The sequence below is a fragment of the Mastigoproctus giganteus genome, chromosome 9 (assembly GCF_048544385.1).
Source record: "Mastigoproctus giganteus isolate SK-2022 chromosome 9, ASM4854438v1, whole genome shotgun sequence".
NCBI lineage: Eukaryota > Metazoa > Arthropoda > Arachnida > Uropygi > Thelyphonidae > Mastigoproctus > Mastigoproctus giganteus.
This window is the reverse complement of record NC_143583.1, coordinates 156,679,368-156,693,386: the sequence shown is the minus strand read 5'-3', so window position 1 is coordinate 156,693,386 and position 14,019 is coordinate 156,679,368. Positions and strand designations below refer to the sequence as shown.

The following is a 14,019-nucleotide window of genomic DNA, read 5'->3' as shown; positions in this document are numbered from 1 at the left end:
TGCCAAAGAAGGAAGGAAGAACCTCAACACCCTCATCCACCTGATGTACACGGATGATATCAAGCTCTATGCTGGAACCGAGAAGCACCTACAGCAACTACTCCAGACCACCGAAGAACAGCAATGATATTAGGATGGAATTTGATCTAGACAAATGCAAGAAACACGGATTGAACCAGGGAAAATTAGTCAACCGAAACTACCAGGTACAGACTGGTAAAGCGATCGAAACCATGACAGAGGGAGAGGCCTACAAATACTCGGGGATGATGAGACTCAGCAGTTACAGCACGAGGAAATTAAGGCCTGCCTGACAGAAAAACACTCTCAGAAACTCGGAAACCTGCTGAAAGGAGCGAACAAAATTAAAGCCATAAACACCTATGCAGTCCCAGTGCTAACATACTCCTTCGGGATCTTAGATTGGACTAACATCGAGCTAGAGGATTTCATGAGAAAGACAAGGACAATGATGACCAATATCCACCAACACCACTCGAAATCAGCCGTAGAGAGAGAGACTGACAATTGCTCGGAAAGAAGGAGAAAGGGCCTGATAATCTTTATCGAGGAACAGAAAAGAGCTATTGCTAACCTGAAGGATTACTTCCAGAAACATACAGCAGCACCACACCAGGAAACAAGGAAGATAGACAAGCAATATACCCCACTCAACCTAAGTGTAGAGTCCCCTCCCATCCAGAAGGTAGAAAAGAAGTTAGAAAGACAGGTAAAGAAGAGACTCCATGGCAGGCACTACAATGACCTCCATCAAGATCACAGATAAAATTGCTTCGAATGCATGGCTCACGAGCGAGACGCTGTTCCCTGAGCCTGAAGGATTTATGCTCGCCATCCATGACCAGGCAATGAACACCAGAAACTATAGAAAATACATCGCGAAGGAGACTGGTGTATTTGATGACACATGTCGGCGATGTCACCTGACCTCAGAAACAATCTAACACATCACCATGGGATGCAGGGTGATCACCCAGACTGAGTACACTCATAGACAAGACGAGGTAACCAAGATAATACATCAGCAGCGAGCAAGGAAATACCAGTTGATCGAAAAAAGTGTACCGTACGACAAATACGAATCCCAGGCAGTACTAGAGGCCCCAACCCACAAGGTGTACTGGAAACGTGCCATAACAGATAGGCCAATAGGGCACAACAGACCGGTTTGGTTTTGGTTTTGGTTTTATTGGCGCATTAGCTACTAAGGCTATAAATGCGCCAAGACCAGATCATTTGTAAAAAAATTTAAACTTTCAGTGACCCAATTAGTTAGGTCACTATGTCAAAAGATATAGCAAATATATAAAAGAAAAATGTAAAAATTTTATATACGAGTAAAAATATTTATTGAATTTAAAAAGCTAAAAACAGCAGACACATTGTCATTGTCAGATAAAATCTGACTGAGTGTATATGGCTCAGTCAGATGGTTAAAAGCGGTACAACGGATATTGCTAAAATCTGGGCATTCAATTAAAATGTGACGAATAGATAAAAAGGTGCCACAGTTCTCGCACATAGGACAGTCATCTGCCCTCAGCAGAAAAGAATGTGTAAGATGACTGTGTCCTATTCGGAGGCGAGCTAGAACAACTTCCTCCTTACGACTCCTGCGCAGACTAGACTACCACGGTTCAATTACAGGCTTTATACAATATAATTTATTCGCAGTCTGTCTATTCCATGAATCCTGCCATTGGGAATGTACCTTTTGATGTACTATTTGCCTGTAGTCTGTATAGGGGACTAACAGGCAACGGTTATTATTGGAAATTGCTGATTTGGCTGCGGCGTCAGCCAAATCATTTCCCCTAATCCCAATGTGGCTGGGAATCCAGCAGAAGCGGATGTCATATTCGCGTTCATGGAGAACGTGAATCTTCTGCTGAATGCTAGACAGAACTGGATGAGGATTATATCTCACAGATATTAAGGCCTGTAACATGCTAAGAGAGTCAGAATATAAAATGAACCGTTGGTATTGGCATTTACTAATATGATCCAAGGCTAACTCTACAGCGTGCAGCTCTGCAGTAAATATGCTGCATTCGGAGGGAATCTGCTCTGATATAGTGCTGTCTGTAAAGACAGCAGCATATCCCACATATGATTCCGACTTCGAACCGTCTGTGTAGACTGGCGCGAAGTCGGAATATTCAGTTCGGTGTGCTGAATGAAGCTGCAGGTAGACACATGATGGAGTGTCCGACTTTCCCCAGTTTCTAAGCGACAAGTCGCATGCCGGGACACGAGCATGCCAGGGTGGAAAGGGTTGCTCTGATGTTTGGGCAACCTTGTCTACCTTGATATTAAGTTCTTTGAGTAGCTCTTGGAAACGAATACCAAAAGGACGATTGGCAGTCTTGCGGGTAATGTATAAATTTTCCCATCGTGGCTCAAAAACGAATAGCCACGTAGGATGGTCTGGCAGGGATTTCAGTTTAAAAGCATACTTTAAAGACAACTGCTTACGTCGAAGCGATAACGGTGGTTCGTTTGCTTCGACGTATAAGCTCTGGACAGGAGATGTGCGATATGCTCCAGTAGCAATACGTAGGACCTGATGATGGACGGGGTCCAGCCATCGCAGGACACTGTCTCTGGCTGAGGAATATACCTGGGACCCATAGTCTAGTTTGGATCGCACAAGTGCACGGTAAAGCCGAAGAAGGATACATCTGTCTGCTCCCCAAGATGTAGAGGAGAGCGAGCGGAGAATATTAAGCCCACGTGTGCACTTTGTGCGGAGTTGACGGATATGATCCAAAAAGTTCAGTTTTTTATCGAATATGAGTCCCAAGAATTTTATGTTCGCTGCTACTGGAATAGCATTTTGTCCGAGCCTTAATTCAGGTTCAGGATGAAGATTACGCTTGCGACAAAAGTGTACGCAAACGGTCTTCTCCGGCGAGAACCTGAAGCCATTAGCAAGTGCCCAGGAATTCAGACTATCGATGGCTTTCTGCAGTTGTCTTTCAATAACCCTCATGTTGCACGACTGGCAAAAAATGCTAAAGTCGTCAACATAGAGGGCACTGTTTACAGTTGGAGGAAGTTGTTCTGTGATGGAATTTATTTTGATGGCAAAAAGCGTGACACTTAATACTAATCCTTGTGGTACTCCCTCCTCTTGGCTAAAGGAGCGAGAGAGTGAGGATCCCACACGAACTTGGAACGATCGTTTGGCTAAAAAGTTTTGAATAAAAAAAGGGAGTGCCCTCTAAGGCCTAGCCTATGTAAATCTTTTAAAATGCCAAATCTTCAAGTTGTGTCGTACGCTTTTTCCATGTAAAAGAACACCGACACCAAGTGTTAGCGTTTTAGGAAAGCATCCCGGATGGATGCTTCCAATCTAATAAGATGGTCCAAAGTGGACCGGTTCCTTCGGAAGCCGCACTGGATGTTGGAGAGAAGGTCATTTGATTCTAGATACCATATTAAACGAGAATTAACCATTCTCTCCAGGATTTTGCACAGACAGCTAGTCAGAGCAATAGGACGATAGTTGGTGGTGACTTTTGGATCCTTTCCTGGCTTAGGGAAGGCAAGAACGATTGCCTTTCGCCAGGAGTCCAGAAACTGCCCTTCAGTAAAGATTCTGTTATACAGAAGGAGCAGACAATCCATAGATTTTGGTGAAAGATGTTTAATCATTTCATAATGGATGCCATCTGGTCCAACAGCACTTGCTTTGGAAAGAGTGAGGGCTCTTTTCAGTTCCTCTATAGTGAACGCCCCGTTGTAGGGATAGAGGCTCTTGGTCTTAAAATTAAGTGCTTGTTTTTCCAGTTTATGTTTCAGGACCAGGAACTCTGGGGAGTACGAGGATGTTGCGGAGATGTTAGAGAATGTTTCCCCAAGAGCATTTGCTATTGCAGTTGGATCTGCAATAGCGCATCCATTATAATCTAGGATTGAAGAAGGGTGGGATGCATATTTTCCCTTCATTTTCCGGATTTTATCCAGACTACCTTAGAGTTGGTAGACTGGTTAATAGATGATGTAAAACGGATCCACGATTCCTTTTGACTCTGACTACGGATGTAGCGTGCTTTGGCTCGTGCACGTTTGAAGGCTATAAGGTTGTTCGTGGTAGGATATCGGCGAAAAATCCCCCACGCTTTGTTTTGAGCCTTTTTTGCTGCTGTGCATTGTGAATTCCACCAAGGTTTGGGAAATGGTGGAAACCGGGCAGATGTGTTTGGAACAGCATTCGCAGCTGCTTGGACAATATGTTCTGTGATGTACTTGACTGCATCATTGATCGGCTCTTGACTGACTGTGCTAAGATCAAAATTTGCCTGATGTTGGAAGGCAGTCCAGTCAGCCTGATCAATCTTCCACCGTGGTAACCTGAAGGAAAGACATGGTCTCCCATTGTGTAACGAGGTTATCACAGGGAAATGATCGCTTCCGTATGGATTCTCCTCCACTTCCCAAGTGGATGAAGGGAGTAGAGAAGGGGAGCAGATAGAGAGATCAATGGCAGAAAAGTACGGGTAGGCATGTGGAAGAAGGTGTTTGTTCAGTATTTAGAAGGGAAAGGTCATTGTCATTGAGCATACGCTCTATGACTCTTCCCCTTCCGTTGATGTTAGCACTACCCCACAGGGTGTTATGTCCGTTAAAATCCCCGAGAAGTAAGAAAGGGAGAGGCAACTGCGTTAGAAGATCATCAAGGTCTGCCTGGGAGATGTCGGTCCCAGGTGGCAAATAGATAGAGCACACAGTTAATAAAAATCCCACCGTAAGGCGAATTGCAACAGCCTCTATGCTAGTTGTAATTAGTAAGGGCTGTACTGGGGTCTGGTTACCCACAAGGATAGCCACTCCCCCATGTACAGAGCCATCCGCAATTCTATCCTTTCGAAAAACTGTGACGTTGTGCATGGTGGGATCATCATTTGCCTTTAGATATGTCTCCTGCAAGCAAAAGCAAACTGGCTCGTGCTTTTGCAGGAGGGCCTTGATGTCATCAGTATTTCGCCGGAATCCACGACAATTCCATTGTAGGAATTTAGCCATTATTTTGGCTTGGTGGGTCCATCAGGCGGCTTCCGAGGTGCTGAGGGCTTACTTTTATCAGTCTTAAATTTATCTTTTTTGGGGAAGAATGGACGCTGTCCAGTGTCCATTTCTTCCTCCGCAAAGAGTTCCAAGACTGATTCTTCCGGTACCTCCTTCTGCTCGACATCCATCTTATCTTGGGTACTAGGGGGGACTTCCCCTTTCTTATTCTTTTCTTTCATAGTTACCTTTGTTACTTCTGGAGCATTAGGAGGTACCGATATAGGAGTGGCAGCTGATTGGTCCTTCTGCGCAGGTTTTTGAGAACTTAAAAGGTAACGCGCGATGGGAGTGAAAGACTCCTTTGGAGGTATGGTCATGTCCGTCTGAGTTCCGACGGAACATCTCCCTGCTACCTTCTGGGCATAGGTAGGTTTCTTGATATTCAGGGGTTTGACCGATTTCCTTGCCTCCTGATATGATATATTTAGCTCTGCCTTCAGCCGTTGAATTTCTTTTTCTTCTTTCCACCTCTGGCATGCTCGTGAATAGGCCGAGTGTTCGCCTTCACAGTTAATACAGGTGGGTTTTGCGGCTGAACATGCTGTTGTTTCGTGGTCCTTTGCGCCGCATCGAGCGCATGCAAGGACTCCATGGCAGGCCATCTGAGAATGTCCATACTTCTGGCATTTAAAACACCATAAAGGGTTCGGAACGTATGGACGCACCGAACAGTTGATGTATCCGGCTTTAATCTCATCAGGAGGTTTAGGAGAGTTAAAAGTCAGGATAACGCTCCTGGTTTTAACAATTTTTCCATCCCTTCGCGCAGTAATTCTCTTGACGGCAATGACTCCCTGTGGTTTTAATTCGGAGCAGATTTCCTCCTCGGTTACGTCGAGAAGGTCCCACTCCGAAATGACACCTCTCGATGAATTGAGTGTTCTGTGTGGTGTCACTGTTATAGGGATTCTTCCGATTGATGTTGTTCGGAGTAGATGTTCAGATTGCCGGTCATTTTTAGTTTCAATTAAAAGGTCTCCAGAACGAAGCCTCTTAACTGATTTGGGTGAACCTGCTAACCCGTCTAACCCTTTTTGTATAAAAAAGGGCGACATTTTACCAATTGGTGTCTCATTGGTAGAATGCATAATTAAGAACCTTGGGACTGGCCCTGATGGTACTTCAGTTCTCTGCCTTTTTTTAGCAATAATGCTATCAGTATCATTGTCTATGTTTTCAGATAGGGACCGGGTTGGGGCCCCTGAAGAAATAAGTTTATCAGGATTCATGAGTTTTTTTTAAGTGGTTCAGTGCGCGGGCTCCCCACCCACCACGGAGCCCAAAGGGACGCCCACTACCCAGCATGCAATAAATGCGCTCGGGAGTGGGACGCCAGGGCTACCCAGACACCATACCCGCACCGCCGCCAGCCTGAATCCTGTCCCTCGGACCATGAGGGTAGGGGCATGGCTTTGACACGGATGACTCTCGCAGGCGAGCCTACTAGCCGATTGATCCTAGCCGGGCCTTCCAGGACCACCCGTCTTGTCGAAGCAGGGGCCAAAGTGGTGTATTGAAGCTGAACGCCCCTCAACCACCAGGATCCCCCTTTCCGAATTTCCACGGGTCGCACGGCAAACATGCCGGATTCTATTGATGTAAGCCCGGAACCTAGGCTGTGGGCGTTGGATCCCAGTGATGCTAGCGCTGGAAGTCCAGCAGCGTCACTGGGAGGTCCCCTCACCACGTACAGGTGCCCACGTCGAGGGGCAACAGACCGGGCATAACCCTTGTGGACAAAAGGAAAAGACCACCTATCTGATTGACATAGTGGTACCCAACAGTGATAACCTGCAGAAAATCTATAGGAAAAAAAATCAGTAAATACACGAATCTAAGACGGCAGATAGGAGATCAAACAGATGTGGCACATGCAACAAATAACGACCATCCCGATCATCGTGTCAACCACCGGTGTTGTGCCAAAGACCCTACACAACAGCCTAGCAGAAATAGGTCTCCCAGCGAACACCTACAAGGAACTCCAGAAAGTCGCAATCCTGAACACCTGTAGGATAGTCAGAGTTCCTCGACCAATAGTAACACCATACATAACAACCCCCACCATGTGTACTTGGTAGCAATACCCGTCACCAGGTGGAACGCCCAATGAGGGAGAAATAATATAAGAGCAATAATAATAATGATGGATTTCCACCCCGTTACGGGTACTACTATAAAGTGCACAGGGTGTTATGTATATAAATAATAATAAAACGATCAGCTGCAGCCTGGTAAAGAGATCGGAGCCATGACAAGGGAAGATACCTACAAATACCTGGTAACAATGCAGGCTCATCAGTTAGCACAAGGTCAAGGCCTATCTGACTGAAAAATACCATCAGAGACTCAGAAGTCTGCTCAAAGCAAAGCTGAACAGAGAGAACACAATTAAAGCCATAAACACCTATGCAGTCCCAGTGCTAACATATTCCTTCGGGATCACAGACAGGACTAACACCGAGCTGGAGGATATCATGAGAAAGAAAAGAACAATGATGACCAAGAGCTGCCAACAGCACCCAAAGTGAACCTTGGAAAGACTGACAATAGCTCAGAAAGAGGAAGGAAGGGGCCTGATAGATTTCTTCGAGCAAAAGAAGCCAGCGATAGGTAACCTGAAGGATTACTTCCAGAAAACCACAACACTTTACCATGCCATAAGGAAGATAGAAAAGCAGCACATGCCACTGAACCCAAGCGAGAAGTCCCATTTTCACTCCAGCACCAGGACTTTGCAAAGGCACTTTGGGGCCTGAATGCAAAAGGGGATAAGGGACCTTGTTTATTTATGTTGAGACTTTGATGGCATCCTTGATTGGGGGACCCCTACATCGGTGCACCTGGTGCGGCGCATCCAATGAATCCCCCATCTGCAGGGCCCTAGATGGCACATACAAAGCTAGAAAGGTGTACAAAGAAAACATTCCATGGTAGACTCTAGAATGACCTCCATCCAGACCACATAAAATGGCTTCCAATGCATAGCTCACGAGTGCGACGATCTTCCCCGATACCGAAGGATTCATGCTCGCCATCCAAGACCAGGCAATAAACACTAGGAACTATAAAAAATACATCGCAAAAGAGCCCGGAGTATCGTTCATGCCGGGCTTCAGAAACGATCCAAGACATCACCACAGGATGTGGTGAAGTGTTGGATCGTTTCACAAGTACCATATTACAAATACAAACCACAGGCCATACTAGAAATCACCAACCGACTAATCTGTACTGGGAAAGCGCCACAGTCCCACTCAACAGATGGGACGTAACCCTTGTCAACAAGAAGGAAAAGGAGGAAGTTTAATGGCACATAAGCTACTTAACTACTAACATAAGTACATAACTACTAACATAAGCTATAATGCGAAGGAAAAGGAGGAAGTTTAATGGCACATAAGCTACTACGGCTATAATGCGAAGGAAAAGGCTACTTATCTGATTGACATAGTGGTGCCCAACACTGGAAACCTCCAAAAAACCCACAAAGGAAAGATCAGGAAGTACACGGACCACTAGCGTAGCTACCCTTTTTCGGGCCCGGAGGCAAAGAACAGGTTCGGGCCCCTACTTAATTAATGAAAATTGCAAAAACAGGAGACAGCCAAAGACACCGGTCCCCTAAAGATCCCAGGACCGGAGGCAATTGCCTTGCCTGCCTACATGGTAGCTACGCCACTGACACGGACCTAAGACAGGAGATCAAAGAGATGTGGCATATGCAACAAGTAACGACCATCGTTTCAATGACCGATATGGTGCCAAAGATCCTACATAACAGCCAAGCAGCAATACGTCTCCCAGCGAACACCTACACAGAACTCCAGAAAGTCACAATCATGAACACCTGTAGGAGCCCCTCGACCAGCAGTGAAACCAGACATAACAACCACCCTGAGTACTTGGTAGCAATACCCGTCACGGAATGGAACTTCCCATCAGGAAGATATAATATAAGAACTATAGTAATAATAATAAATAGAAATTAGGTTAAATAACAGGAAATTATAAAATCCAGCAATCAAATACCCTAGTTATAAAGAATGAGTAATAATAATTAATGAAAATATCTGCTACTTTTCTGTTCATGGTTCATGTTGTAAGGCAGGGGTGGCGAACCTTTTTAAGGGTGCGTGCTAAAATTGGCTAAATCTTTTAAAAGAAAACTACACTCGCGTGCCAAAATTCGCTAATATTTTAAAAAAATTACTCATGTTTCAAAACACGAAATGCATAATATTTGTTTCTTTGCTGTTTGAGCTGACATTCTAAACAATCTGTAAAGGGTAAATAGCAATTGAAATATTTATGAGAATTTATGGGAATTAATGAAGAATAATCTCCAATCTCCGCGCCACAAACAAACCGTTATTGACAATGAAGGAGGCTACACTAAATACTGAATGTGGACAATATATCTCACATAACTTTACCAATAACTTGTGTTCTGAATAAATGTATGAAATATACGAATGTTTTTATTAATTTTGTCAGTACGTCTCACCACTTCAACTTCAAACAAGCCACTGCTTGAAGTTTGAAAAATTTTATTGGACGCTCTGAATTCTGCATGCCCAACAAATTTTTACGCGTGCAACTTTGGGCACTCACGTGCCCACGCGCCATGGGTTCGCCACCCCTGTTGTATGGTGTAGGGCAGTTGTTCAATTAAAGCATGCTTAAGGCTCTTAAAACATTCATTTCCGGGACTCCAGCGTGGAAATTGAAACGGCTTCGTTTAAAACGTAATGGATCTAAAACATGAAAGCCACACGGTAAAAATCTGTACCGTACTGTAAGCAGGGCGTTTGAGCACCACGACAAGTGCATCTTTTGAAGAAAGGTCTGGAAGAGTTAACAATGCGTATGTGCGTGGGCAATATCATGAATGATTCCTTAGCTGGTTTTCCGGTCGCTTGCGTTTGGTGCTGGGGCACAGTCAGTGATGTAAATCCTTTTAAGTTAATTCTGCATCCAGTTAACCGTTAGTGACCATTATCGTCAACCATGATAAGTAGAAGAAAACGGTTATCAATAACTTATCTTGCAGAAATCTATGATGTTTTTTTTTCTTTTTTTTTTTTAAAGCTCTTGAAGACAGACAGAGGATACTGCCACTGCATTCTTTACCACTCTATGAACTGTTTTTGAGTAGCAGTCTTTACCATACACGATCAACGTCCTTTTATGAAATTTTTTGTGGTTCTAGCTATAAGCAGTAAAAACTGAATCGCTGTAAGCTGATTCGTTTGAGATGCAAGGAAATTACACACACAAAACCGTAAAGTCTAAACAAAAACAGGTCATATGAATTAGTATATTAACATGTTCGTTTAAGTGCACACGCGCCTATATCCCCCAACCTGTTGAAAACCGTCAGGTATCGAAAGCGTCTTTATTGAACAACCTTTGTATTATTTATTCTAAAAGAAATCTGATCATTATTTGAATATTTACATAGACCTTCGAAATTTCCTTGTAGATGAAAGGTCAAGCAAAATCTCTGCTGCAGAAGGACATGATGACTTGCGATGAGCGGATAGACTTGGCCCGCAGAAATCTTTATATGCTGTGGGGACAGAAAGCGAATGAGATGTATGCTCAAAGGATCAAGGGTAATAGTAAAAAGGTAAACATCGATGAAGAGACAGAAATGAGCGAAAATGAATTAGGTAAGCTGGCTGCACATAATGATGATGTATGTTTGTACGAGAAAGCTATAAGAACAGGTGCAGATTTAAATTTTCTATTCAGAATTTTGCACTTCGTCGTTTAACCAATATTCTAAAAGCGCTTGAAAGATAAGCTTAGGTGGGCTGAATGCAAATTGGGGTTAACAAGCAGCCAACGCGTCGACATTTTTTCTCTAATACATTTCAAATTTCGACAAAATTCTTTAATAGGAATTAAAGATAGGAATTATTCTGTATTAAATTTCATTAATAGGAATAAAAATTTTTCACTTAATTAAAGCCTCAGTTGAAGTAAACTATACTTCAACAGAAGTATAGTTCAACTTTAGACAAAGTATACAAACAAATTTTTGGTTTGCCAATGGGATTGAGTCTAAGCAGTTTAATATCGGAGGTCTATCTCTCAACAATTGAGCATATACATTTGATGCTTTTTTACCCCATATCCGGAGCCGGAACTAGGCAAAGCCATGCCTGGGTCAAAAGTATTAAGTACGCCCCCATTATATGCAGGTAGTCAATCTTTCAGTAGTGTAGCTTGGGTTGTCGACGCCAGGAAGCAACACGTCTTCCTGGCGCCCCATGATTGTGATGGATAATTCCTTCAGTTTGAGACCCTGCAGCTCGCGCCCGGGGGAATCCGCCCCTCTGCACCCCTTTGCAATCTTTATGAATTTATAAAAATTTACTATTGCAACGGTCTACGATTTGCATATATTTATTAATAAAATAATTTTAATAATACAATGAATATAACAAAAAAATATCACACAAAAAGAAACTTACAAATATTCGTTTAATTCTATATAAACTACAAATAAATTAGAAAACAAGATAGTTTATGTTTATATATCTAGTATAAAATCACAGAAACAAAATATTGTGAAATATAGTACTTTTAACATTATAACATAACATATTTCAACAGATATTTGAAAAATTGTTTGTCCTTCAGTGCTAACTATACTACCTTCTGGTCAACTTATGTTCTTTGTTTAAAACTAAAATAAAAATTTTATTAAAAGAAATACTGAATTATCTTTGTACGTGCTACTTATGATTCCAGAAATTTTTGTGAGAGTGAATAAAAGGAGGATAAACCAAAAAGTTCAGGAGGTGTGACGTCACAAAACGGGCCATACTTCGTAGAAGTTTGTAATTGGAGTCTCTCCGTTATTTTCGAAATTTAAAAAACACTGTTCCTTCCTGATATTTTTTTCTGTAAGTGATTATAAATCACGAATTTATAATTTTTTTTCACTCTCACAGAAATTTCTGGAATCATAAGTACAAAGATAATTCAGTATTTCTTTTAATCAAATTTTTATTTTAAACAAAGAACATAAGTTGACCAGAAGCTATTATCCATGTCGGGAACACGCCTTAATCTTTAGACTGGCTATAGAAAGCAGTTGACTAGCATGACTTCTCAGTATGTGGGATAGGTGGCTGCATACGTCTTACGTTCCACTTACATTGTGGAATGGTAATCCCTTTAACCCTTAATTTGCACTTTCTAATTGCCGGAGATGGAAACAAAGCATACAAAGTTAAGTCTCTCGTAATCCATCCGTTATAGGAAAATTTTCTTAATTCTACAGAAACTTTTAAATGTAATTACCAAAATGAATTCAAAAAATTCGCAATAAAGAAGTTCATTAAACACAGATCCGACTGCAATTAAATCAAAAATGAAGCAATTTTAAAATATACAACTGGTTGAATGTGCTCTTAAAATGCTGCACCTGGGGTTTTAGCCCCACCCTAGTTCCGGCTCTGCCCATATCACATACAATGGGAGGTATTTAGACGATGTTCTTGTTATTACTAATGGTAGCACTATTCAAGACATTTTACATTCGTTTAATAATATTCATCCTAGACTCAATTTTACACTCGAAACGGAAAATACGGATACTAAGTCATTAAATTTCACGCTTACTCGGAACACTAATAAAATCCAATTTAACATCTGTTGTAAACCAACAAACACTGGTATGCTTCTGCATTATAACAGCTTGCATCCGTTCATCTACAAAAGGCCTATTATCTTTAATCAATTTCACAATGCCTATAAATATTCAAGAACGGAATCTGCTTTAGACTCAGAAATACAAATATTAACCAGCAGATTCTGAAACAGGGGTTACCTTCTTGTTACAATAAACTGAATTAAGGTACAAGCTAAAAAACTACAACCAACAACAGAACATCAAAAAATACTTTAATTTTGTCCCATAAGTTGAACAGTGGCACAAACAGCTTAACATTCTTTAAAGATACCGAATTTATGATTGTGGCCACACCAATATGGAAATTACACGCTATACTGAACACTCACTCACTCAGTCCTTTCCTCTTTCGCAACACAAACGAATGACCTAGTATACAACATTTCTTGTAGTGATTGCGACTCATCTTATCATGAATCAATGCGATTTCCGCAGAATTTTAGAGTTAAACAGAACGCGTCCTCAGTTTGTGCTTCTCGTTCAGCCACGTCAGAAGTAGCCTTTTATGCATTAATGAAACACATACATTTTTATTCAACAATGCCAAAATACTTAATGTCTAATGTAATTATACAAGGCTATTAACACACGAGAATTCTATTAATGTTTGCTGTCCATAACTAATCTGCGAATCGTGATCTTTTATGCACATGCACGAAGACAAATAAAATCTAAGATTCAGGCTCACACTACTGTACTCAGTAATTTCCATTCCTGTGATCACAACATACGGTTGAAAAGATCTCTTAGCTTCAGGAAGGAAAATCGTTTTTCAAATTTTCGTTAACTTCTTTTAATTTTAATTAATTTTTTAATTAGTTTTTTAATTGTGTTCAATTGATTTTAATTGTTTTTTGATTATTTTCAATTTATTATTTTTTACTGTAATCATTTTGCATTAATGTTATATTCATTTTAATTTCTGGAGAGTAGCACTAGGTAAATATTCTAGGTAAATTTCTCTTATTTTTCTACAAATATTGAAATCGACATAGAGCGTATTGAGCATCATAGCTCTGGTTTATACTATCAAATGCTAATAAAAAGGATTTGCTTTATGTGGTTGATACTGTCAACCTATGAAGAAGACACAACCATGCAGCTCTGATAACAAAAAAATTTTAACATTCTTCTAGTTGTAATCATGAGTCTCTTTCCATAACGATAATGTATTAAAGGGTAAAAACAGACAGAGGTCTAAGATTTGTGTTGCACAT

At 41.5% G+C, this 14,019-nt stretch overlaps 1 protein-coding gene across 1 annotated transcript in view; it reads left to right on the top strand.

Moving 5' to 3' along the window:
* Window positions 1-11,108, top strand: part of LOC150080835 (uncharacterized) — a 107,435-nt gene extending 96,327 nt beyond the window's left edge. Inside the window, exons 6-7 of the mRNA XM_090380837.1 lie at window positions 10,580-10,769; window positions 11,044-11,108. Of these exons, the coding sequence (XP_090236963.1) occupies window positions 10,580-10,769; window positions 11,044-11,108 (255 nt within the window). The remainder of the gene's footprint in view (window positions 1-10,579; window positions 10,770-11,043) is intronic.
* The last annotated feature ends 2,911 nt before the right edge of the window (window positions 11,109-14,019 follow it).